Here is a 24,672-nt window from a genome sequence, read left to right as displayed (position 1 = left end):
CCGTCACACGATCCCTATGAAATTGCTGTGGCACTTAGCGGACATTCCGACAATGTTTGGGAAGTCTTGGCGTTCCATAGTACCACTTGCATTTTGCACATTGCGTATTTTTGTCATTCCCTGTGTACGGTCTGTCGTCTGCTACAAGCTATGTTGTCCTGCTATCCCGTGCATGTGCACGGGTATCGCTCGTGTATGTATATATATATATATATATATATATATATATATATATATATATATATATATATATATATATATATATATATATATATATATATATATATATATATATATATATATATACACATACATACATACATACATACATACATACATACATACATACACTATATGTAAAAAAGATTCCTCTATGATACCCTCATGGATGTGATACCAACAACAGTGTATTTGGACTTTGGATCATCATCACTGCAACAGTTCTTCAGGTTGTGTTGGATGTAAACGGTCTTTTCTCTCCCTCAACTTAAACTTTCCAGCTCTTACTTTCCATATCCTTCCGTTCTCAGTGCAGACAACCTCTTTTTGAGTGTACAATTATCATTACTGTTGTCTCAAACTGTTTGCTGTTGTTGCCAGTGGATCTGTGGGAGGGAAGCATTGCTGAGCTGAGTCCCGGGGCGCTTGGCTCCAGCCGTGGTGATCTGGTACATATGGCAGGCACGATGATGCTTGAGCGTATGTCAACAGATATTTCAGCTCTCAGGCAGCAGTACTGTCGATTGCAGCTCAGACAGGAGAAAGATCATCAGCTTTGCCTTTCAGCAGGTGGGTAGAATATTCAACACAAAGGAAAAGATTTTCCATCTTTCTGGAAGTTACACTGGGTTTAAAGTAAAGCTCAAGCCAAATTTTAAAAAGTGAGAGTTTTACATGATCTTTACAATTTTTTTTATGAAAAATGCAGCTCAGTGTTTTTTGTTTTTTTTCCCCCAATAATTTTTTGATGGAAGCAAATCAATGCCTTTGTTACAAATGGATAACAGTAGACTCGTGTGCCTCCACAAATTATTGGGAAAAATTACTGGATAAATTGTGCATTTTATTTTTTTTTCAGAAAAGGATGTGACATGAAAAATTCAAAGATCGTATCTCGTTATTAGTTTTTATTTTGAAATGTGCCTTAAGCTTGTAGTGACTCTTTATTTTGCGTTCTCCCATTGTATTCACAACTTACCTTGAGTGGATTCAGAGATGTCTATTCCATTGTGTCTTTGCAACAGTTCATGTGCCTCCACCAACACCTCAACCTGTGGATATACAAATGGTAAACCATTTGCTTCTGGGGAAACAGCTTTGCCATTCTGCCAAGCAACACAACTGCATGATGCTGGATGGTTGTAATATCACACCGGTTACACCTGGCTTAAATGGCTCTCTTTCTGGCAGGATAGCACCATGGCGTACACACTTGAGCAACTTATCAACAGGGGTGGGTTCTGAAAACCAGAAGTTTTCCGTAACTCGATCGAGTATGTGCAAAACGTCATGTGAGAGACAATCACCAGCCAGAAATGGAAGCATGACTGGGGCTGATAAAACAAGAGAAGAAGTCTCGTCAATGCCATCAAGTCCAAATGCGAATTCTGGACTCACAAGTTTGGAGAGACCAGATGGAGCGAGTTCAGGAGCAGACGGTGAACATTCCTTGGATGAGACAAAGATCAGATCTTGTGATTCGAGAGATGCACCCATTGCCGATCATCGTTCATGCTCTGGCAATTCCTATGCAACAGGTGGTTCTCCAAGTGATGTACTCGCATCATTTGATACTCGAAGCTTTATGTCGGAAGCACTTGCTACAAAACCGATTGGTGATCGACAGGCATTTGGCTTCAACCCATTCCCACTTCCTAAAATGCCACGAAAATCTGCAGCGGCACTCAGTCTGGGTCTTTACAAAAACTCTGCTGAAGCCCCTGGATTAAACTTCAACAAGACCTTGTATTGAAGACTTTTGACTGCTAATCCTCTTTCACAAGCATCAAAATGTCTGGCTGCTCAGCCACAATATATTTCAAACTCAGCTTTGAGAGGGCACCTATATTGTGTGTGTGAAAATATGTGAGGGGATTGTAAGTTGAGAAAATGGAAGGGCAGGTTGGAGGGATAGGGGAAAGATAAGGAACTCGAGTCTGGGAGAGGATGCAAGTGACAGAAAATTGGAGAGGGTGATGGGTTGCTCACGATCCATGTAGCAATTCCACCAGCTTGCATAAATTCAAATGGCCCCTCATGAATGAAGTGTTTTGCACAGTGTATTCACTGCCTTCCTCGTGTGGTTAAATTTGCATGTCATGATCTGGTTTGACTGCCACAATAGCTTCACACTGTTAAGTTTGTCAAGTAAGCTGCAACTTCCAACCATGACCTTTTCTGTTGTATTTTTTTTTTCTCTCGTCATCCTATATTTATAAACCTTTGCACTACCACTGAAATACAATATGTACTATAAGTTTCTGCTTAGGTTAGTAATTCCTATTTCTGTTGGTATTTTTTTTTTAACAGCACCAGCCTTGGTGGTGTAAAGGTTAGAGCATCAGCTCTGAGTCTGGGAAGTCGGTGGTTCGAACCCCAGCCGTCTCTTACCAGAGACTTTTAAAATGTCACTTGCTGCTTCCTTGTTTGATGCTCAATATTTAAAAAGGATAGAGCACCGCAAACAACCATAAGTTGGTAATAATAGCGCAGGCTTTGATGGGCCGAAGGGCCTCCTCCTGCGTCAAAGTTCCTGGAAAGGGAACTCGTGTTATTATGTGAACACATGGTGAGAAGACAAACTATTTAAGATCCATTCTGACTTTGTGGCATATCTTTAGCTATAGATTAAGTCCGTTTCTGTGAAAACGAGCTGCAACTTGGTTGAAGAATGTTTAGTTGCAATAAAATACATTTATTAAAATATAGCTCTGTTAATGAAAAACTTCCGAGTCCAAAGTTTGCACACTTTGAGTGACTTATTTATTGGCAGTTCGAATAATAAAGTCAGATATTTGCAGAAACGGACCCTTGCTTTTAAAAAAAATAGTTTTCTGTGTATTTGTAACCACCTGCAAAAGGTGTGCAAGGTGTTTAGGAACCCCAAGGGTATTTCATTCACCTTTAGGCAAAATAACATTTTTTTTTTCTATCTTTCCTGTCTATCTACGGCAGCACTTGGGAAATGAGCAGTTTGTTAATGTATAAATGATGGTGGTATTAAATATACGGAGTGCATTGAGATACATTGTACCTCACACTGATTGTGCTTTAACATACCATGAGGGACGTGAGAGAAGTGGGGGGTGAGGGAGAGTATGCTCAGAATAGAGGGTTACGGAGAGGTGCGATTAACTCGTGTGACCGACCGTACAAGGTGCGACTAATTGGGGCCATGGTTGTGCAGGTAGTAGTCATAGTCGGAGTAGTGGTCATAATTGTAAATAAGATTGTGTAGTTTCTTGTAACTACCTCCATACTTTGTTGGTTTTTTTTTTTTTTTTTAGTGCTTGCAGTACTAACTCCCCCGTGCTCCTTGGAATTTCAGCATTACATTATGTACTTCATGATGAGCATGCACATCGTCATTGCAAGGTTTCTCTGAGCAATTTTGACTCTCAAGTACCAATCATCCTTTGGACAAACTTTTGATTTGGAAATGATGGAGTGTTTTAACGATCAAACGGTCAGCATTTATATAATCAGACTTGAACGAGAGTTTGAAATGACTTATTCCCTTGAAACTTAATCAGAAATTTAAATTCCATTTCTTTTTATAATTGCTATTGTTAACAAGTTGTGCGTACTCAATGGTAAGATCATTATACATCCTGTTGAGCTGTTCAACATTCATCGGCTGTTCACTGGTTTAAAAGACCGGACTTTATAAATGTGCATATCTTGCACTCCAAGAACTGTATCATAGAAATGTGTGCACAGCTGTATAAATCAAGGTGATGATAAAACTTTGAAACATCAGCATGTGAAACTTAGTTTGTATGACATTAATTAAATAGAACTGATTTGTATTTGAACAACAGCTGCATTGTATGCATCTACCATTAATTTTGAGAAATTATGGGGGGAAAAAATAAATAATAAAAACCTTGTGAAAATAAGTCACGATTGTAAAAGTGTTTTTTTCACATTGATCTAAGGCTCAGAGTGGATGAACAGACATTGGACATCACTGTACTTTTATACTAATTGCAATTAGTAGATAATGGACAAATATGTATGTTGTGTTTGTGTCATTTTAATCTGGATTTCGAGTATCATGAGCCATTGTTTGAGATGGGAATGATAAATAGACCAACCCAATTTATACATAATCCAACCATTTAGTTACACGATATAACGTGATTAATATAGAACACAGTTTAACAGATGCAATTTAACAATCAGGTGAACAGAAAGGTTCGACAGAAAATGTCAAGAAAAATAAATCATGCACCCTTACGTTTGAAGTCGGTTTTCATTTACGGATCGGTTTGGTTGTTGAAACAAAACGGTTTGGTATGAAATTATTTTTAAAAGATGTCATCAGATATTGTGGAAATGGGCTATTTAAACATTACAAATCAAAAAATGGTGAAAGAAATACTCCATTTCCCCCCCCCCCCCTCTAAAACCATCACATTTCACAAGTGTTCCCTGTGAAGTATCTTTCCCTTCCTGCTAAACTCAGCTAACCTTCCATTTTTATCCACTTATCCCATCCCCCTCACTTTTCATTAAAACCACCTGAGGCCCCCTGTATATGTAATATGTATTTGCCTCTTGAGTTTGTTTTTTTGTTGTTGTTTCCAAAACATGCTTATGCACATGGTTTATTGTCTTTGGAGACTATGATCCTTCATATCCAGTGTGCATTATTCATGAAAACCAAATCATTGGGAAAAACAGCTTTTGTTAGTTTGAACCCAAATTTACTGGTTCTTGTAACATCGGAAACTACAGCGGCACTCGGTAGAGCACATGCCTCTGCCAGGCTGAACAGTTTACATTGTGTATCCCACTGATGGGTTGGATCCTGATCCAGGTCTTCACCAAAATCGAATCAATTAGTCCTTGTCACGCACCCAACCTGTCCACCAGGTTTCATCCGAATCCGTTCACAACTTTTTGAAATATCATGCTACATATCGGTTTTGGTCCTATCTCTCAATGGTGAAGAATCACTTTAAAAAAAATTTAAATTCTCACATCTGGATCCAGATCCAAATCTTCAGTAAAATTCAAGCAATTCGTCCTTGTCATATACCCAACCTGCCCACCAAATTTCGTCCGAATCCATCCACAATTTTTTGAGATATCCTGCTCACAGACAAACAGGAGTGAAAACATAACCTCCTTCCACCTTGGATGACGGAGGTAAATATCTACACGAAATATATTTGCCAAAAATAAAGAACTTGCAAATGCATTTTGGTTAACTGTGTTCATAACTGAGAACTGCCTCAACATTGAAGAACCACGACTTCCTTTCTAATTTAGCAGGTGCCACTGCTTGCGTATCCAAATGTCGAATCGTGTCGGACTTGATGTTGATGTCAGATAGATTGATCGATCGCTGTGTGAAGAGGAGTTAGCAGCACACAGTAAAGTCACTTTGGTAGACTTTTAAAGAATGTTGTCGTTGGGACTTTTGGTGTTGCTGAAGGGTTTCCAGAGATTAAGGTGTTTATTTGTTTGAACTGTAGCTCTGCTTTATGAAACAAATGATCACAGAAATGCAAAACATGCTGAATGGTCCAAATGTGGAACATATGTGAATCGGTGAAGAGTAAACATGCTTTGGTGGTCAGATAAGGGTAAAATACAGTCTATGTATACATCTACCCCTGGGACTCACATTTCCCTTGTACATGGTATTATATAACAAGCATGCCTATGTGTAAGGGTAGAAGAAAAATGGACTGCCCTTCTATTCCCCACCCTACCCATTCCTCTCCTCGGTGGAGGGTTCGTCGTGAAAATGTGTGATCCAAGAGCATCTCCCAGTTATTTGTTTACTGTTCTTCAAAAGTGCATTTGTTTACAGTGATTAAAAATATATCAAGTAGGATTCAATGTCGTGTTTGCAGAGAAAGAATTTATTTTAATAAAGCCATTGTGCTTTCTCTGGGTTATAAATGGATCTTTGGACACGTGATGTTGGCTCTTACTGGGAGTAAAGGGACAGTAACATTTGGATGCTTTACACTCACATGCACTCTGTTTAAAACCAGCAGTCGTCCATCGAATTGTGTTCCATTCATCCTGTGTGGTTGAAAACAACCAGGATGCTTTCTTTCATCCTTGCTCATTCCTCACAAATGCTGAATCTTGTTTTTCTGCACAATGTTGAGCAACTTTTTAATAATTGAAATGGTGAGTTAATAAGATTATCTGTTTGAAAGGTTTATGCAAGTTTGTGAGATGCCTTTGCTTTGAGTTTGTAAACTTTCTGCAACAGTCCATGGAATTGTATTTGATGCGTTTCCATTTTATACGATTCACAAAACATGTAAAGACCCATCTATATGTTACGAAGGCATGGTGCAGGTTATGATGGAGGTCAAAATTCAATCACTTTGCAAACTGGTCTGACAGTTTGGTACAGAGGTGGCACTGAGTTCAATTCCAGACGTGACTATAAACCTTCGGATTGGTGCTACATTGGCAGGACGTTGCGCTGCAAAGTGCCCCGTCCATCATTCAACTGGGTATCCTGTCTTCTTGCCTTCATTTGTGCCCGTTAAAGGTCCCATTGTTTTATTTTTATTGTGAAGAGTCAGCATGTTATTGCTAACACCCTGACCAAATTACAAGTTCCTGCCCTGACTATAGCTTGACAAAGGCAAACCCAGCATGTTGACATATTGAAGATTAAACGAATTAAAATATTGGTGTTGTGCTTGCTGCAAGGCAATCAACAAAAATGGAAGTTAAGAAAAAAATAATAAAACCGAAATGAATAACCATCAAACATGTTGTGGTTTCTATTGTTGAGATGTGAGTTTTGTTCTTTACTCGCAAATACAACCCGTCACTTCGCTGACGGGAACATGAAAGGGGGATTGGGGGGGGAGAAAGGGGGAGAGGAGGAAGGAGGGATAGGGGAGAGAAGGGAGGGAAGGGAGGGATAGAGGCGAGGGAGGGATGGGAGGAATAGAGGGAGGGAGGGAAAGGGGTGAGGAGGAAGGGATAGGGGAGAGGAGGGAGGGGAGAGATGGAGAAGAAAGGAAGAGGGAGGGAGAGGGGTGGAAGGAGAGCAAGGGGGAGTTAGGAGGGGTGACGAAGGGGGAAGAACGAGAAAGGGGGTGGGGAAAGCTCTGCCTCACCAAACGTCGCTACACACTGGGAGAGGGGGTGAGAGTGAGGAGGATGGGGGAGAGGGAAGGGGTGTGGGAGGAGGTTATGTGAGAGGAGGGGTTTTTGACTTGTGTGGGACTTGTGGAGAAGAGGGGGGGAGGGCTAGTACAGGATTGAATGAAATGGCGTACGTTAAAACAGCACATTAATACAGCACGCAGAGACCACCGGGAGATGTCCATGGGGGTGGAGAGGGGAGGGGGTAAGCGTGAGGGCAAGGGAAGGGAAGCATGAGGAGAAGAAAATGTGACGTGAGAGGAAGGGGAGGAGTTATGAGGGGAGGGTAAGGGAAAGGAGCTCAAGGGGAGGGGAAGGGAAGGCAGCATGTGGGGTTAGGAAGGGAAGGGTGATGGAACGTGCCCAACCAGCAACATTTTCTTATTAACCACTGTGTTTGATATAAAACTGGGTGGGGGGCAATTTAAACCCATGCTATCTACCTGGCAAAGGCCAGCCTGCCTGCCTGCATGCTCGCACATGCAGCGACCTTTGCACTCCTCCATTCAGCTCACTCCTAATCTGATTCGTACATGCTACCCTATGGGGAAACAGTTTTAAATTCAAAATTACACCGTCAGTCATTAACAGAGGAGGGGGGTGGAGCAGGGGGTGTTGGAGAGAGTGATAGGGGTGGGAGGGAGGGAGATAGTGTTGAGAGAGGTAGAGGGGTGGGATGGGGTGAGAGAGGAGGGGGGATTCTGGCAAATGTGACGCCCAGTTTTACTTCTGTCTGAGAGACGGCACACGCATTGATTAATCTCCCTGCCTGTGAAACACGGGATGACTTTTTAGCTGGATCGGGATTCAAACCCAGGTGACAAAGCTTATATTGAGCGTGTGTACTTCTTGGCTTTCCGGCTGTGATCTGGTGATTCACTGCTTTATAAAAACTGAATTGATCCGAGCAGCAGTTACAACTGCAAAATAATTTTTTTTTTTAATTTGAAAAGCTCTAATTTGTCCAATTCGCACAATTTTGACGACCCTTCATCTCCTCGACCTCCAGAGAGTTGTATGGTGGTGGAAGGGGTTTGGCAGGAGGATAGCATGAGGTGAAAGCAGTGTGAGAGGAAGGGGGTAAGGCAACACGAGGGAGGGGAGTGGGAGGCAAGGCAGCAAGGGTGGGGAGGGAAGGCAGCGTGAGGGGAGACAAAGGAAGGCAGCGTGAGAGGAAGGCAGCCCAAGGGGAAGTGAGAGAAGGCAGGGTAAGGGAGGGGAAGGCAGCACAAGGGGAGGAGAAGGGAGGGATGATAAAACACACCTAAACAGCAACATTTTCTTTTTAACTGCCAGGTTCCATGTAAAACCAGGAGGGAGCATTGAAAAACCCATGCTATCTACCTGGAAAATTCAAAACGAAACCATCAGTCCTTTACAATCCCCTTAAGAGAGATGCAGGGGTGGAGGAGAGGAGGAGGAAGAGAGAGAGAGGAGGTATCGAGGGTGCAGAGAGGGAGAGTGATTGTGGGGAGAGAGATGGGAGTGGGAAGAGTGAGGATTGGAGGGGGAGGGGGATTCAAGCAGATGTGACGTCCAGTTTAAGAGCACACACATTGAATCGCCCTGCCTGTAAAAGACCAGGATGACAGTTTATAGCTGGATCGGGATTCAAACCCAGGCTAGCCAGCTTAGAGTGAGCATTTATACCTCTCTGCTATCTTGCCGTGATATGAACGAAACCTTTCTTTTTTTTTAATTTGTATTTATCTATGCCGAAGTTACGGGTCATATAATGAAATGAAAGAAAATCATATGAAAAATGGAGATGTGTAAAATAAAATTGCACATTTTCAGCGAGACGGCCATCACCCGAAACACTGCAGAATGTGGGGCCAATGCAGCTGAGTGGCCCTTGAACATTGTTCAAGTCAATCGATATTCAGTGACATTGCGAATATTTTAGAGGGCTTGCGAAAAGGCTTGAGCACTACAATGGTCGATAAGAAATAGCTTGCTTGGCAAGTGATTAGCGATCGCCGAGCTGTCATATTAAAAACATACCTTCCAGAGATGCTTGAAATATCAAACTATGTCCGAATTAGGCAAATTAACACTTTTTCTAGCAGTAGGAAGTGGTGCTAAGTTCAATTCTGGAGTTCAAATTTTGTAATTCAGCTTACTTTAAGAGATTCTCGAGGTTATGGCATGTGAGGAAATGAAATAATGCCACAAACGCTGGCATCTCTGGGCGTTTATAAGCATTGCAATGTATCCAGTGATTCATAGCTATGATGATCAAGCATTCGATAATATGAGTGAGGAAAATGGAAAAAAAACAAAAAAACAAAAGAACTTTATCATGAAGAAATCGTTGCAGCCTGTTCCGAGTCAAAGCATGGTTGAGCAGGCCATAAAAAAAGCGAATGAAGACCCCAGCGAGGGAACCGAGGATGCCCCTCAAGGGAGAGTGGGTGGCTGAGGATGCGCCTGATGAAGGATATAATTAAATAAAGCTGTTAATTATCTTCAAAAGGGGTGTTTTAATTAACCCAAACACCCAATTTTCACTCTTCGACTTCCTTTCGAGTTTTCTTCTTATGCATGCAAAGTTTCAGGCTGCTCGGTATTATGGTTTTGGAGTTTTGGAGAACACACACACACACACACATTGACTGACTAATTTATTTTTCTTTCTTTAAGAGATGCAACAGCAGTCCACATAATTTGATAACAGGTGCAGCTTCTAATAATTAGGAACCAAATTATTCTTTATGAAGTCCCTGCCTATATCAGGAGAAACTTGATATTGGAAGGGACAATGAAAATGGATTGTAGCATGTACAAAAGTGCATGCATTGGAACAAATTAGCTTTCTGCAATAAAAATCAATAAACAATCGATTTAAGTGAAAAGCAATGTGGAATGAAATGCCTGTCGATGTTCTCCATCTTAGTTAGGGAATTTTAGCAAATTGTATTGACCATCTGTGAAAAAATTGCTTACCAAAAAATTTTTTCACTAACGTATTCATCGAGGTGTCTACGAACACCTATCAATTAGTGTAAACCCAAATCCTTGTGGAAAATTCTGGGGAGGTAATCAAAGTTCGGGTGCTCAGAGGGCCTGCACGAAAAAATCGGAAAATTAACTTTTGCCATTATTGACTTGTGGGATGTCTAACTAGGGGTTTTTGGGGGGTGCTGAATTGATTCCAACCATTATTTTTGAGAAAAAAACCACTCCTTGATCATATAAAATATATTTTATTGACATTTTTAACAGAACTGTGCTCAATGGAAATGTTGCTTCGTCAGCTTTTACAACCTTATTCATCAAACTCCCCAGTATCTTCCTCACTCCTCTTGTCATCCAGCTGGTTTATGTTCAGGCAATAGTTACCATGACAGATGCCGCAAGCAGAAATACACTTGACTCCTTGCTTTTTACATCAGCACCTGAGTGAGCTGCAGTCCCCCGCACAGTTGCAGCTGGCAAACGTCAGGAGGTAGTCTGGTGCATATCCTTGCTCAGTGAGTTGCCATCCATAGTCACGGGAATCCAACGATGGACTTTGCAGCATCAGCCAGTCTCTAGTGTGGAGGTAAGCTTGGAGAGAGTGCTGTGCTGCAGCTCCTGTTGTCGGGGGGAGTTTCTCATGTTTTATGCTCCCAGTAGCAGCTCGCTTGCTGAAGATGTCGAATCTCAAGTCTTCCAAGTCTTTGGAGGATTTCCCATGGAACATGAGCATGAAAAGATCACAGCCTGCTTTAATGATATCACCTTTCTCAGTTCGGATGTCCATAAACACGTCCATTGCCCTGTCTGCTTCATCAGTCTTGCAGAGCTTGCTTAGCAAAGTTGGTTTGATAAACCCAAAAATTGCAGACACTGTATCGCAGCCAGAGAAGTTGTGCAAGAAGATGAGATACCTCCGGTATATCTCTGGGAGGGCCTCCCGGATCTTTCCGACATCATAAGATGTTTCTTTGGCTGTCGTGAGGAAGATCGGATGGTCTGCAACATGATGAATCAGCATAACCAGGATGTCTGTGTCCTCAGCCCTCACATCGACAGGGGACTATCTTGCCTCATCTAGAGCTGCGCGGTCGATGGAGGTGTCGGCATCATCGGAGCATTGCTGTGCACTGATTTCATTCCTACTAAATGTCTCAGAAAGGAGCAGAACGAGCTGGGCTTTGTTATTCTTGTTATCGAGGAACTTTTCTCTTGCAATGATGATTTTGAGTTCCAGACGAATCTGAATGTCACAGCATGCATTCTTTGTTCGTCTCAAGTGGTCATGGTCCTTGGTGGAGCTGCCATATCCGTCAAAGACCACTGTTATCCAGAGGCGATGGTTCCCCATGGACTTCACAAACCGGAGGTCGCTCTCGGCAACATCCTTCCAAGTAAGGTTAGCCTCCCACTTGACATTGTGCAGGAGCCACCCACCATCAACCACAAGGCTTGTGCAGGGGGGTTGTTCGACAGGTGCCACACATGCCTTCAGGGACCTTACTAGGTCAGCCTTGTCTGGCTTTCGCAACTTGATTTTTGTCAAACAGAGACATCGGTTTTGGCATCAACTCAAAGCGCAGAGCTTCTTTGGTCTTGACTTCACACTCACTGATGACAATGAGGCGGTTGAATAGCTTCAGTGAGTCAATGACCAGCTTCTCGCCATTGACTTTGGGTCCAGATCTGAGGCTTGCAAATGATTTGACCTTGTGTTTGGTTACCATTGCATCCACAACAGTTTTCCCATCCATCTTAGCCTGAATGGCTCTGCCAACTTCTTCTGGTTGATCAGCGTTGACTTGGTCTTCGGGAGTGCTGCTGAACCCAGTTGAGAAGGACACCAGAGTCTTCTTGTCCCATGTGGCATCGAAAGGGTTGACTTCCTCCAACCACCCAACTATGGTGTTGACAGCATCATTATCTCTCTTCATTTGAGCTCTTTTAACGTCGGTGTGGACAGGTACCCCACATTTGACCATGCTTCTTTCTAGCTCTTGGTGAAGAATGAGAAGTGGTTCAGAGTCTGAAACCAAGACTTATGAGAAGACTCATTCCGAAAGCGGCCTCTGTTTCGACGACCGGAGGATTTTGCCTCATGCATGAGTGTGGTTTCTATTGTGATGTCGGTCCATGTGCCGGACCATTCATGGTCTGAGAACCTGACTACATGGTTGCCGTACAAAATGAACTTGGATAGTTTCCTGGAACATGGGACTCTCCTGTCGCTGATGCATCAGCTGTACATACAGCCTTGCTCCCTTTGCGTACTGATGGTGGCCCGCTGCTGTGAAGGTATTGAGCATTCCAATGATGCAGCTGAGATGACCTGTGTGGTCTGGGACACGCTCACTCCTGATGAATACCTTGATGAGGTTGATTATGCCATAGTACCAGACCCAGAGTGCTGGTGTCCTTCCTCCTTCAGCTAAGATCTTCAATCTCTCTTCAATCAATCTTCAATCAATTCAATCATCACATACAGTGATGTGTTTTAACATTAATAGGTCCACTCCACGTTGAATATATTCAACTTCTATTGAGTCCGGTACACAATAATTTTATAGCTAAAAGCTCTTAGCTAACGTCAGCTAACAAAGAGAATTCTACTGAGCATGAGCACAAGTATAACCAACAATATAGCAGTGGTTTCAAAAATGTTGTATGCTGGTTTCAGCACAATTTGAACAATCTGAATCAATTGAGCCAAATTACTGCAAAACACAGTCTGAGATATCTAAAAATGTATCATATCAATATTTTATTGCCAGGGATTCATTTTTCCTCAAATCTAATGGCTGGAATCAATTTAGCACCCCAAAAAACCCCTAGTTCGACATCCCACAAGTCAATATTGGCAAAAGTTAATTTTTCCGATTTTTTTTTTTTTTTTTTTTTTTTGCGCAGGCCCTCTGAGCACCCGAACTTTGATTGGCTCCCCAGAATTTTCCACAAGGATTTGGGTTTGCACCAATTGATAGGTGTTAGTAGACACCTAGATGAATATGTTCGTGAAGAAATTTTTTGGTAAGCAATTTTTTCACAGATAGTCAATACAATTTGCTAAAATTCCCGAACTATCTGCACATATGTTACGATACAGTCCCTCTTTCTGACTTCCAGGTGCTTATTCAATCCATTTTATAATGTACTTCCTTTACAACTTGCTTTTATATCAATATTTATGACAAACATCATGTGACCTTTCACCTATTTTATTTGCTTTTATTGTTTTTCGCATTTCTCTTGCACATCAGTCCTGTCATTGGTGAACAATTTTAAAAGTTGTACTTTTATTCCATCTACAAATGCTCGTTTTATTTGATTCAACCTGTAGAGAAGCATCATTTCATTCCCCAAAAACTATTTGTTTGGTGATATTTGAACATGAACTTTGGAGTTTATTTGACCTGGTACAGAACACTGATGTTTACATGCCAGTTTTGACATGAGACCTTCCCAAGAAAGGGTCAGCATACAAAATGCAAGTCTGAGTCGATCACAATATTTCCTTTCTCTTTCTTTTTCTCTTTCTTTCTTTCTTTTTCTTCATAGGAGCAAGCCCCATGGAAAGGCAAAGTAGGACAAATAGCAAGGGGATGAATGATCAGGAAAAGAGGAGGGGAGGAAACACTGAAACTTGCAAGTAAGATGGTTGAGTTAGGAAAGATTCTTGTGGGTAATAAATATCATGGCTCAGAATTGGGGATGACAAAAGATGGTGGGACACTACTTGCTTGAAGACCTTTTTTATTATTATTTTATACACTGTCGATGCTCGTTTGAGGGATAACACAGAACGTACAACAAGCAGAGCAGGAGACAACAAGGGGGAGTGGGGGGGGGGGAGAGGGAACGAAAAAAAAACAGTGTGGAACAGACACATGAGATCTGTGGAAGGATGGGGCAGGGTACACAGGGTAAACAAGATGGATACTTCAGGGACTTTTAGGAAGGAAAGCAGGGAATTTGAAGGAGGTGGGTTTGGGGTGGATTAGCGGGGGTAGAAAAGATCGTGGTTTTGGATGGGGGAAGATAAGAGATGGTGGTGAATAGCTGTTCTGAAGACCTGGAGGGAAGAGTGGGATTTAAGAGTGTGGGAGTTTGTTCCAAAGGTGGGGGAAAAAAGAAGAATTAAAGAGTGAAGGTGAGCAGTGATTCTTGATTTTGGTAGTTTTACCAGAAGGGGGTTGCTGGCTGACCTTGAGCACCCTGCAGAAATATAGGGGGGACATATCTCAAACAGAGTGGGGGGGGGGGCGAGGCCAGAGAGGAGGAGACGGTAGAAGACAAACAGACAACCGACCTGCCTGTGGTGAGAGACCAAAAGACTCAGCCACATCGTGGGAGCCTTGGTTTCCAATGATTCTAAATGCCTTGGTTTCCACAGCATGAAGCTGCAAAAAGTAAGAGGTGGGAGCACCAGGCCAGAGGGGAGAGCAGTATTGCATCAGGCTGCGGAGAAAAGCTTTGTTTGTGGTCAGGAGCTCAGGTGTGCCAAGTAAGGACTTTGCACGACGTAGGATGCCCAGTCGGCGACTGGCTTCGGAGGCCAGTTTGAAAATTTGACTTTCCCAGGATATATCATGGCAGACAGTGAGAACCAGAAGCTTGAATGAAAAGACTTCTTCAAGAGGATTGTTGAGAAAGTCGATGGGTGGGGGGGGGGGTCCAGATGGTCCTTTCAAAGAGACATTGTGAGTGTGTGAGATTTGTCAGGATTGAAAGACATTCAACATGTTGGACCAGCTTGTAATTTTATGCACATCAACAGAGAGTGAAGACGCTGCTACTTTCCGGTCTGAGGGATGACAGATGGTACAGCAGAGCGTGGAGTCATCAGCAAAGAGATAAAGAGGATCTTCCAGAGAGTCAAAGAGATCATTGCTGAAAACCAGAAAAAGAACAGGGCTCAGAACGCTGTCTTGAGGAACTCCAGCCTGGACAGGAAGAGGAGTTGAGAGATCTCCATTTAGGGCCACATGTTGGCTGCGACAGGAGAGGAAATCTTCAAGCCATGAGTTGAGATGGCCTTGGATACCATTGGAAGAGAGTTTGGTGAGCAAGGCAGGGTGCCAGACCATATTGAAGGCACGTGATATGTTGCGGGAGATTGCTCTGTTTTCATGTCTGGCATTGAGGTTCTCCATCCATTGTTGGGAGAGCAGAAGCAGCATATCCAGGGTAGAGTGACCTGGTCTGAATCCCAATTGATGATGGGAAATCAGGCCATTGGAGAAGAGGAAGGATTTAATGTCTGAAGTGATGATGGATTCCATAACCTTGCTGTTGATTGGGAGAAGGCTGATTGGTTTGTAGTTGCAAGGATCGGTTTTTGCACCTTTTTATGCAGAGTGGTAATGCTTGCTGATTTCCAAGCATATGGCAGATGACCTTGAGCAAATGAGAGGGTGAATAGAACAGAGAGAGGGTGAGCAAGAGCAGAAGAGCAGGCTTTGAGGACACGTGGGCTGATGCCGTCTGGACCGGTTGCAGAATCTGACTCGAGGTTTGAAAGCAAGCTCTCCACCTTGTCAGGAGAAAAGGACACAGAGTCCAGGGACAGTTGGGTGCGACTGGGTTAGGTGGGTAGAGAAAGTGATGGGTTTTGGACACAAGATTTAGCTGCAAACTCCGAGTTTAGGTATTCAGCTTTTTTACGTGCGGTATCAGCAGTGTGGCCATTCGAGTTAAGGGAGGGGATGGAGGGGGAACATACACCAGAAACAGATTTGATGAGACGCCACCAGGATTTTGAGGAGGGAGAGAGGTTTGAGAGTTCAGACTTCAGATTAGAAAGATGTTGTTTTCTGGCTCTCCTGAGGGTAGACACTAGACACAATTGTTCTGAGCTTTGTGGACGGAACTGAGATTGCCTTCAGTTGGATTAGCCTTCCATGAGGCGAAGGCAAGTTGTATCAGGACAACTGCCTCACCACAAGCTTCAGTGTACCATGGGCGGGAAGAAGGGTAGGACAACTGAAGACAAGATGGGATAAATCTGTGCATGAGCGAGAGAGCAAGTTTCTTTGAAATAATTCCAAGGACGAGTTGATGTCAGATGAAGTAGAAATGGGAATCCAGTCAAGAAGTTTGATGAGTGCTGAAGTCCCTGCCAGTCAGCCTGAGTGAAATTCCAGACTCGACAGCACTAAGGTGGTTCTCCAATAACAGCCAGAGAGGTCTGCTTTGCCAAGCATGTGGTCAGATGACCCAATTGGAGCAAAGAAAGAACAACAGAAAATTTCAGGGAAATTGGTCAAAATCAGATCCAGAAGAGATGGAGTACCATTGGTTGAGATACTGGTCGGGAAGGTGACAGATTGTGTCAGTCACAATGAGTCACAGAAGCCTTTTGCTGAAGTGCCATGGCAGGTGAGAGAGGTACCCACATCCAGCGAACTGGCATGATGACAATGGAAATCGCCACATACGAGGAAGAGAGAGTTCGGATGAGAGGATAGAAGTTGGTCCATGTTTTTGGCGAGCAAGATATAAATGGAGTCGTCACTGTTTGGTGGATGGTGCATTGCACATATAAACACGACGTGGGAGTGGAGGGGAAGCCATGGCCAGATATATTCCTGGGTGTGTGGGGTAGAGAGGGCAGTGCATGGAGAGTGAGGAATAGAGCCTTTGATGAAAAGAGCAACTCCTGCATGAGGACGAAGCTCAGGTCTGTCATACCGGAGGAGGGAGTAACCATGGAGAGATACGAGGGAGTCAGAGACGTCTTGAAGGAGGAAAGTTTCTGTTAAGCAGATTATGTCTGGTGTGTAAGTGGCAACCTGTATGGAAAGATGTCAGGTTTGAGTGAAGGCCTTGGATGTTTGAGGTTCACACTGTTAAGGAAGAGGGAGGGGAGGAGGTTTTGGGTGCAGGGGATGGGGAGGGTATGACGAGGGAGGAGGAGGGGGGAGGCAAGGAGAGTTCTTGAAAAAGTGTGGGGGATTGCAGAAGAACTTGGCGATAGGGCCGAATGAGGTGGAGAAAAGGCTTGCTGGTGATGGGTTGAGGTTCAGTGAGGAGTAACAAGAGAGTGCAGAGGTCAGTTGAATATTGGAGGAGGTGGAGTGATGAGATGGAAGAGAGAGGGTGGGGGAAGGAGGCAGCTTTGTGGATGTGAGGGGGGCAACTTTGGGAAGGGAGGGTGAAGGGGAGGATTGGAGGAAGGGTGAGAGGGGAGAGTTGAGGGAGAAGGGTGAGGAGGGATTTGTGTGAAGGTTGCTTTGAGAGGAAGGGGAGACTATGAGAGCAGGCATGGCCAAGGTGCAGAAGGGTGATGGGAAAGGTAAGGAGAGGTTATAACAGGTGAGGGGTTAGGAGGAGGTAGATGTAAGGAGGTGGGGGTGAATTGGCACTGAAGTTGGAAACGAGGAACGATTAATGGAACAGGAATATACATTGCAAACTGGGATTAAAAATTTTTTTTGAAGTCAGAGATGTGATTAAAGACATTATGTGAGGGATGCAATCAAGGAGAATTAAGAGAATGGAAAAAAGAAATGTTGTAACAGTCGGACTATTTCGACACGGGATGAAGGAAGGAAAGGTCGAATTGCAAATGGTCTTTTAAAGAGGAAGAAGAGTAGAAATGAATTATGATAAATATCTGGAACCAAACGTGTGAAAGAGGAAGTTGTAACATTTTAAGAGACCGTTTTTTTATTTTTTATTTTTTTTATATTTTGATAAAGATTACATAAGATTAGGTGAAGGAAAGGTTGAAGAAAAAATTGTGAAGGTGTTTGGTGAATGTGGGTTGGCAGAAGGAGGAAGAGGAGGAAGTCAGGTGGTTTCATGGGGGAAGGTTTTTATTGATGTTTAAAAAATACATATTTTAAGACATGAAACAGAGGGTATCGTTGAGACAGATAGGAGGGTGGAGGGAAAAGTGGAGAAAATAAAAACTGATGGTAATAAGGAGAAAATACAATCAACACAATCCGCACACAAACAGGAAGAAGGGTAGGCCTCAAGGAAACAGGAAGAAGGGTAGGCCTCAAGGAAACAGGAAGAAGGGTAGGCCTCAAGGAAACAGGAAGAAGGGTAGGCCTCAAGGAAACAGGAAGAAGGGTAGGCCTCAAGGAAACAGAAAGAAGGGTAGGCCTCAAGGAAACAGAAAGAAGTGTAAGCCTCAAGGAAACAGGAAGAAGAGTAAGCCTCAAGGAAACAGGAAGAAGGGTAGGCCTCAAGGAAACAGGAAGAAGCGTATACCTCAAGGAAACAGGAAGAAGGGTAAGCCTCAAGGAAACAGGAAGAAGGGTAAGCCTCAAGGAAACAGGAAGAAGGGTAAGCCTCAAGGAAACAGGAAGAAGGGTAGGCCTCAAGGAAACAGGAAGAAGGGTAGGCCTCAAGGAAACAGGAAGAAGGGTAGGCCTCAAGGAAACAGGAAGAAGGGTAGGCCTCAAGGAAACAGAAAGAAGGGTAGGCCTCAAGGAAACAGAAAGAAGTGTAAGCCTCAAGGAAACAGGAAGAAGAGTAAGCCTCAAGGAAACAGGAAGAAGGGTAGGCCTCAAGGAAACAGGAAGAAGGGTCGGCCTCAATGAAACAGGAAGAAGGGTAAGCTTCAAGGAAACAGGAAGAAGGGTAAGCCTCAAGGAAACAGGAAGAAGGGTAGGCCTCAAGGAAACAGGAAGAAGGGTAGGCCTCAAGGAAACAGGAAGAAGCGTAGGCCTCAAGGAAACAGGAAGAAGCGTAAGCCTCAAGGAAACAGGAAGAAGCGTAAGCCTCAAGGAAACAGGAAGAAGCGTAAGCCTCAAGGAAACAGGAAGAAGCGTAAGCCTCAAGGAAACAGGAAGAAGCGTAAGCCTCAAGGAAACAGGAAGAAGGGTAGGCCTCAAGGAAACAGGAAGAAGGGTAGGCCTCAAGGAAACAGGAAGAAGGGTAGGCCTCAAGGAAACAGGAAGAAGGGTAGGCCTCAAGGAAACAGGAATAAGGGTAGGCCTCAAGGAAACAGGAATAAGGGTAGGCCTCAAGGAAACAGGAAGAAGGGTAGGCCTCAAGGAAACAGGAAGAAGGGTAGGCCTCAAGGAAACAGGAAGAAGGGTAGGCCTCAAGGAAACAGGAAGAAGGGTAGGCCTCAAGGAAACAGGAAGAAGGGTAGGCCTCAAGGAAACAGGAAGAAGGGTAGGCCTCAAGGAAACAGGAAGAAGGGTAGGCCTCAAGGAAACAGGAAGAAGGGTAGGCCTCAAGGAAACAGGAAGAAGGGTAGGCCTCAAGGAAACAGGAAGAAGGGTAGGCCTCAAGGAAACAGGAAGAAGGGTAGGCCTCAAGGAAACAGGAAGAAGGGTAGGCCTCAAGGAAACAGGAAGAAGGGTAGGCCTCAAGGAAACAGGAAGAAGGGTAGGCCTCAAGGAAACAGGAAGAAGGGTAGGCCTCAAGGAAACAGGAAGAAGGGTAGGCCTCAAGGAAACAGGAAGAAGGGTAGGCCTCAAGGAAACAGGAAGAAGGGTAGGCCTCAAGGAAACAGGAAGAAGGGTAGGCCTCAAGGAAACAGGAAGAAGGGTAGGCCTCAAGGAAACAGGAAGAAGGGTAGGCCTCAAGGAAACAGGAAGAAGGGGAGGCCTCAAGGAAACAGGAAGAAGGGTAGGCCTCAAGGAAACAGGAAGAAGGGTAGGCCTCAAGGAAACAGGAAGAAGGGTAGGCCTCAAGGAAACAGGAAGAAGGGTAGGCATCAAGGAAACAGGAAGAAGGGTAGGCCTCAAGGAAACAGGAAGAAGGGTAGGCCTCAAGGAAACAGGAAGAAGGGTAGGCCTCAAGGAAACTGTCATGTTCTGTGAAGCGACCGCCACGCGCATGCGCAGTGCGCCTCCCTGGGTAATAAACGTGGAGCTTTGACTTATGTGGTGTCCGGTCTTTCACCCCGCAATCCTTTGGATACATCACAGAAACCCAACATGAAAAGACCACAAAAACTCAACAAATAGCGCAAGTTTTAACACAAGACTGAACTAGATAAACACAGTAAACACAGAGATAACAAAATGACAGCAAAAACGCAACAAAAACGACTGGAAAACTTTTCTTTGAGTAAGTCGGTTGAGACCCTGAAGAGGAACTGCCACCTTCGCTCAAGAACCAAAACTGGAAGCCCTGGAGGAAGAGTGAGGAAGAGCAGCCTGTGGAATATATGGTTCCATAGACGGGAGAAACGAGGAATAAAAGAGTTGAGGTGTGCAGTCAGCCTGGATTTTGCAAGTTTAACCAGGATGAGGTTATTGAAGAAGCATGAATCCTGGAGTTGCTGGGGGAGGGGGAGGAGATAAGACGGGTGAACGGACAGACATGAACCAATCACTTCACCCCGCTTTTCACGTTGCATGTGCGGGTGAACAATTAACGCAGCTACGGCACCAAACACACGCAGTGATGCATTCACATGGAACCAGGCCAAAGGATATTGTGCTTCAGGGTCATCCAACATCTCAGACTTGCAGGATGCAGGTGAGGGTGGCAGTTGAGGAGGCACACCCATGAGGACACAGCAAAAGGGCAAGCACGATCCACCCACAAAGTCGAAGTGAGCAAAAACTCTGCGCAGATCACAAGCTTTTCTGAAGCACCACCGTGCCATCACAGGTTTCCACCTTTGAGGCGTTTGCAGAAGTCTCATGACGGCTGTTTGCAGGAATCTTGCCAATGATGGCTGGTGCCTGCGTCTGAACTTCCCTGGTTTATGGCGGCGGAGGAGTTACCATCTCACGACGTCGGCAGCCAAAACTCATGCTTTTCTGATGGCCTGAAACTAGCCCGAGGCCATGAAGCATGCCCTAACCCAGTTCCTGGTTGGTTCCACACACAGGAGACACACACAACAGAACATTATTACCCTGATCGCTTCACCCATCCATCCAGATGAGCCACATCAGACAACTTTACCCTCTCCACATGCTCTTAATACATGGTTCAAAACTCCTACAAACTACAAAGACACAAACGGTGCTCAGGCCATAAATTCAAACGACTTCCCCCTCATCTTATAAAGGTGATGACAATACTTTTAAGCTAGACTAATTCTTGTTATGCAGTGCTGCTAAAGCAGCCTCACAGTGAGGATTACACGAGGTGGCTTGCAGTTGCCTTACCAATGGTAATCAGGGCAGGGATTTTGAATTTGTTCATGGTGCTGGCAATAGCTCACCTACTCTTTACAAAGGTATGGTGGAACTTTAACATCTGCCAAATAATGGCAGCAGACAGGGGTACTCCCAGCCACCCCCCCCCTCACCCCGCAAATATGACTTAATTATTGTCGGAAAGGAATGTGAAGTCATTATCTGCAGATTACTGCAGTTGGACCTTTTACCAACTATGGTATATGAGAGTACAACTCTCATCTACCATCGTTATAACTACACCATTTTTGTCTGGGCGGCCAGTTTGACGTCCATCCAAGGGATGGCACACACATGTATGAATAACCCTGCCGTAAGACACCAGGATGGTGGTTTATAGCTGGGTCGAGATTCAAACGCAGGTGACGCTGCTCAGAGGTGAGTGTGCATACCTCAAGGTTATCCTGCCAAATAATACTTTTGCTGATGTATATTTGGCATTCCAATATTAACACTTGCTATGAGCAACTCCAGATTTGAATCAGGCAGTGTAGGGAGAAGGTGTGAGGGTGAGAAGGTGTGGGGAGGTGGGGGTGAAGTTGGGGAATGGAGAGAAAGATAATTTATTTATTTATTTTTCTCGAGTCAAATCTCAGCTGTAAAGTAATCTGTACATTTGTTGCTCCACGTGCATTCAGCTAAAAATCGCAGAAGTTTTAATGATATAGAGTCGTGGATGATGAAGTATTGCCCGAGGGGTGTCATGGCTGATGGGGGGGGGGGGGGGCGTGAAAGTACCTTCTAAAATGTTTTCCTTTTTATGAACTTCCTTCAAATAAAGAAATATCGCATCCTATATCTTGTTATGCTGGAGGAGATTTAACTTTATCCTAACATTATACTCTGCTTGATGACTAAATAACATGTTTACTTCTGGGTAAGTGCTGATTATATACCTGCCATTCAACCTGCTCTGGGGCACGATTGGCAACGTGTAACCACTCACCCACCAGGAGCAATAAGATCTCTGAACAAGGCTGAAAAACATCAGGGCAAACAGAGCCAATTAAATACGTATGGCAATACTCTTTAAGAATCAACTACACCTTGCGGATCAGCTGTTGCTGCACAAATAGTACAGAGCAGCTCTGGCAAGCAATCACTCCATCCCCGGTGATCATTCGTGAGCAATCTGTGTTTCAATCGAAAGGTGTCTTCTCCCCACTCACCTTTTTTTCATTCCCACTGACCTTCTTACATGTCTCACATTTTCTTCAAGGTTATATTTTAATGTCTATGTCTGCTCTTTTCTCTTGCTCAACATCCTCCTCTGTGGTTTTGCTGCCCTTGTGTTAATTGCTTCTCCAGTCTCACTCTGCTTCCATAAGCAATTCGAACTCAAGCTGCTGCTTTTTGCACCTGTAGCCTCTGGGAGACCAGCTTACTGTCTTCACCCAGAAGCCAGTACTTCACCACAATGGCCACTGTCAAACAGATGCTGGAAATCATGGTACTCGATCTTATTTTGTTTTGCAAGTGAATAATTTGGCTCTGCAACTCCAAATATACAACTCCAAAGACTGTCCCGTAACACAGGTCTGCGACCAGAAAATTGTTTCATATTTATTGGGTGAATTTGATCAATTTTTACCTGCTGATTTCAAAAATGACAAAGAAATTATCCTATCACGTATAGTTTCTTCATAAAATCGATCATTGCGTTTTACCAGTGTGCCCGAGTTTGATTATTGTTTTACTATTTTATCCCATTACTTTTTCTTTACAGATCTGTACATGATTGGAAACAATAATGGCTTCCAGAGGATGTGCAACCAGCCCGGACAAATTTTGTTACATTTGTGGCGAGTTTATGACAAAGAAACGTCAGAGATACATTACTTACTTTGTTTAAAAATCTTACTATGCCTATTTTGGTGTGAAATTAGGAGACCAAGATAAGACATGGGCTCCTCATAAGGTCTGCTCAATTTGTGTTGAAGAACTAAGACAATGGACAAAATGTACGAAGAAGTCTTTTCGTTTTGGGGTTCCAATGATATGGAGAGAGCCTAAAAATCACAGTGATTACTGCTACTTTTGCTCATGTAAGGTACAAGGACACAATTCAAATAGTGTGAAAAACATTGTTTATCCAAATCTCCCATCTGCATTGCGACCTGTTGCCCATGGACCAGATGTTCCAGTCCCATCACCACCAGGAAACCTTGAAGACATACACTTAAGTTCTGAGTCAGAAAGCAGCAATAGCAATGATGATGTAAGACTTCAATAGTGGTAAAAGTGAAGAACCTCAACTATTCAACCAGTGTGAATTAAATGATCTAGTGAGGGACTTGGGACTTGCAAAGGTGTCAGCAGAGCTTTTAGGCTCCAGACTTAAATCCAAGAGTCTTTTAGCTCCTGGTGCAACATTCTCTTGGTATCGTAACCGAGAAAAAGTGTTTGTTCCGTATTTTGCTCAAGAAAATGATTTGGTTTATTGGACAGATCCATCAGGACTAATAGAAACGTTTGGCATAAGTTACAGCCCTGATGAATGGAGACTCTTTATTGACTCTTCAAAGAGAAGTCTTAAAGCAGTTCTTTTGCATAATGGTAATAAATATGCTTCCATCCCTGTTGTACACTCAGTGATCATGAAGGAGACACATGAAAATTTGGTGTTGCTCTTAAACATGATTAAATACAAAGATCACAACTGGATGAGTTGCGGTGACTTGAAGATAATTTGCATGTTACTTGGACAACAGTCAGGCTACACAAAGTTTCCTTGTTTCTTGTGTGAGTGGGATAGTAGAGACAGGGACCTCCATTGGTCTCAAAAACAATGGCCAAGTAGGGATACGTTTACACCAGGGACAAAGAACATCCTTCAATAAAGCTTGGTGAATCCGAAAAGGGTTCTTTTGCCTCCTCCACATATAAAACTTGGCCTGATGAAGCAATTTGTAAAAGCTTTGCCACAGGATGCAGAAGGCTTCAAGTATTTGCGTAGTAAGTTTCCTGCTCTATCAGATGCCAAGGTTAAAGAGGGTGTATTTATTGGACCAGATATAAGAAAACTCGTCAAGGATGAAAATTTTGAAAACTCTCTTAGTGATCCTGAAAAAGATGCATGGATTAGTTTGAAAGATGTGATGAAGAACTTCTTGGGTAATTACAAGGATCCAAACTACAAAGACATCGTGGGAAGAATGCAAGAAAAGTTTGAGGCCTTAGGATGTAAAATGAGCCTTAAAGTTCATTTCCGACATGCCCATCTTATATATTATTTCCGAGTTTG

General features: G+C 43.5%; 1 protein-coding gene and 1 long non-coding RNA gene across 8 annotated transcripts in view; one reads left to right on the top strand and one right to left on the bottom strand.

Moving 5' to 3' along the window:
- TBC1D30 (TBC1 domain family member 30) overlaps positions 1-6,970 on the top strand; it is an 87,609-nt gene extending 80,639 nt beyond the window's left edge. For 5 of the 7 annotated variants that reach the window (XM_085870406.1, XM_085870405.1, XM_085870407.1 and 2 more), the window contains 2 exons: positions 601-789; positions 1,245-6,970. In XM_085870406.1, coding sequence (XP_085726532.1) covers positions 601-789; positions 1,245-1,972 — 917 coding nt within the window. In that variant the 3' untranslated portion in view covers positions 1,973-6,970. The remainder of the gene's footprint in view (positions 1-600; positions 790-1,244) is intronic. The other 2 variants (XM_085870410.1, XM_085870411.1) reach the window with 2 other exon arrangements.
- LOC147032630 (uncharacterized) overlaps positions 1-24,672 on the bottom strand; it is a 63,292-nt gene that overhangs the window by 32,629 nt on the left and 5,991 nt on the right. The gene's annotated exons all lie outside the window — the stretch shown is intronic.

Source organism: Eptatretus burgeri, chromosome 2 (assembly GCF_056783735.1).
Source record: "Eptatretus burgeri isolate ZD-2024b chromosome 2, Ebu_testis_v1, whole genome shotgun sequence".
NCBI classification, from domain to species: Eukaryota; Metazoa; Chordata; class Myxini; order Myxiniformes; family Myxinidae; genus Eptatretus; species Eptatretus burgeri.
Note: the sequence above shows the minus strand (reverse complement) of the source record. Positions and strands in the feature narration are given on the sequence as shown.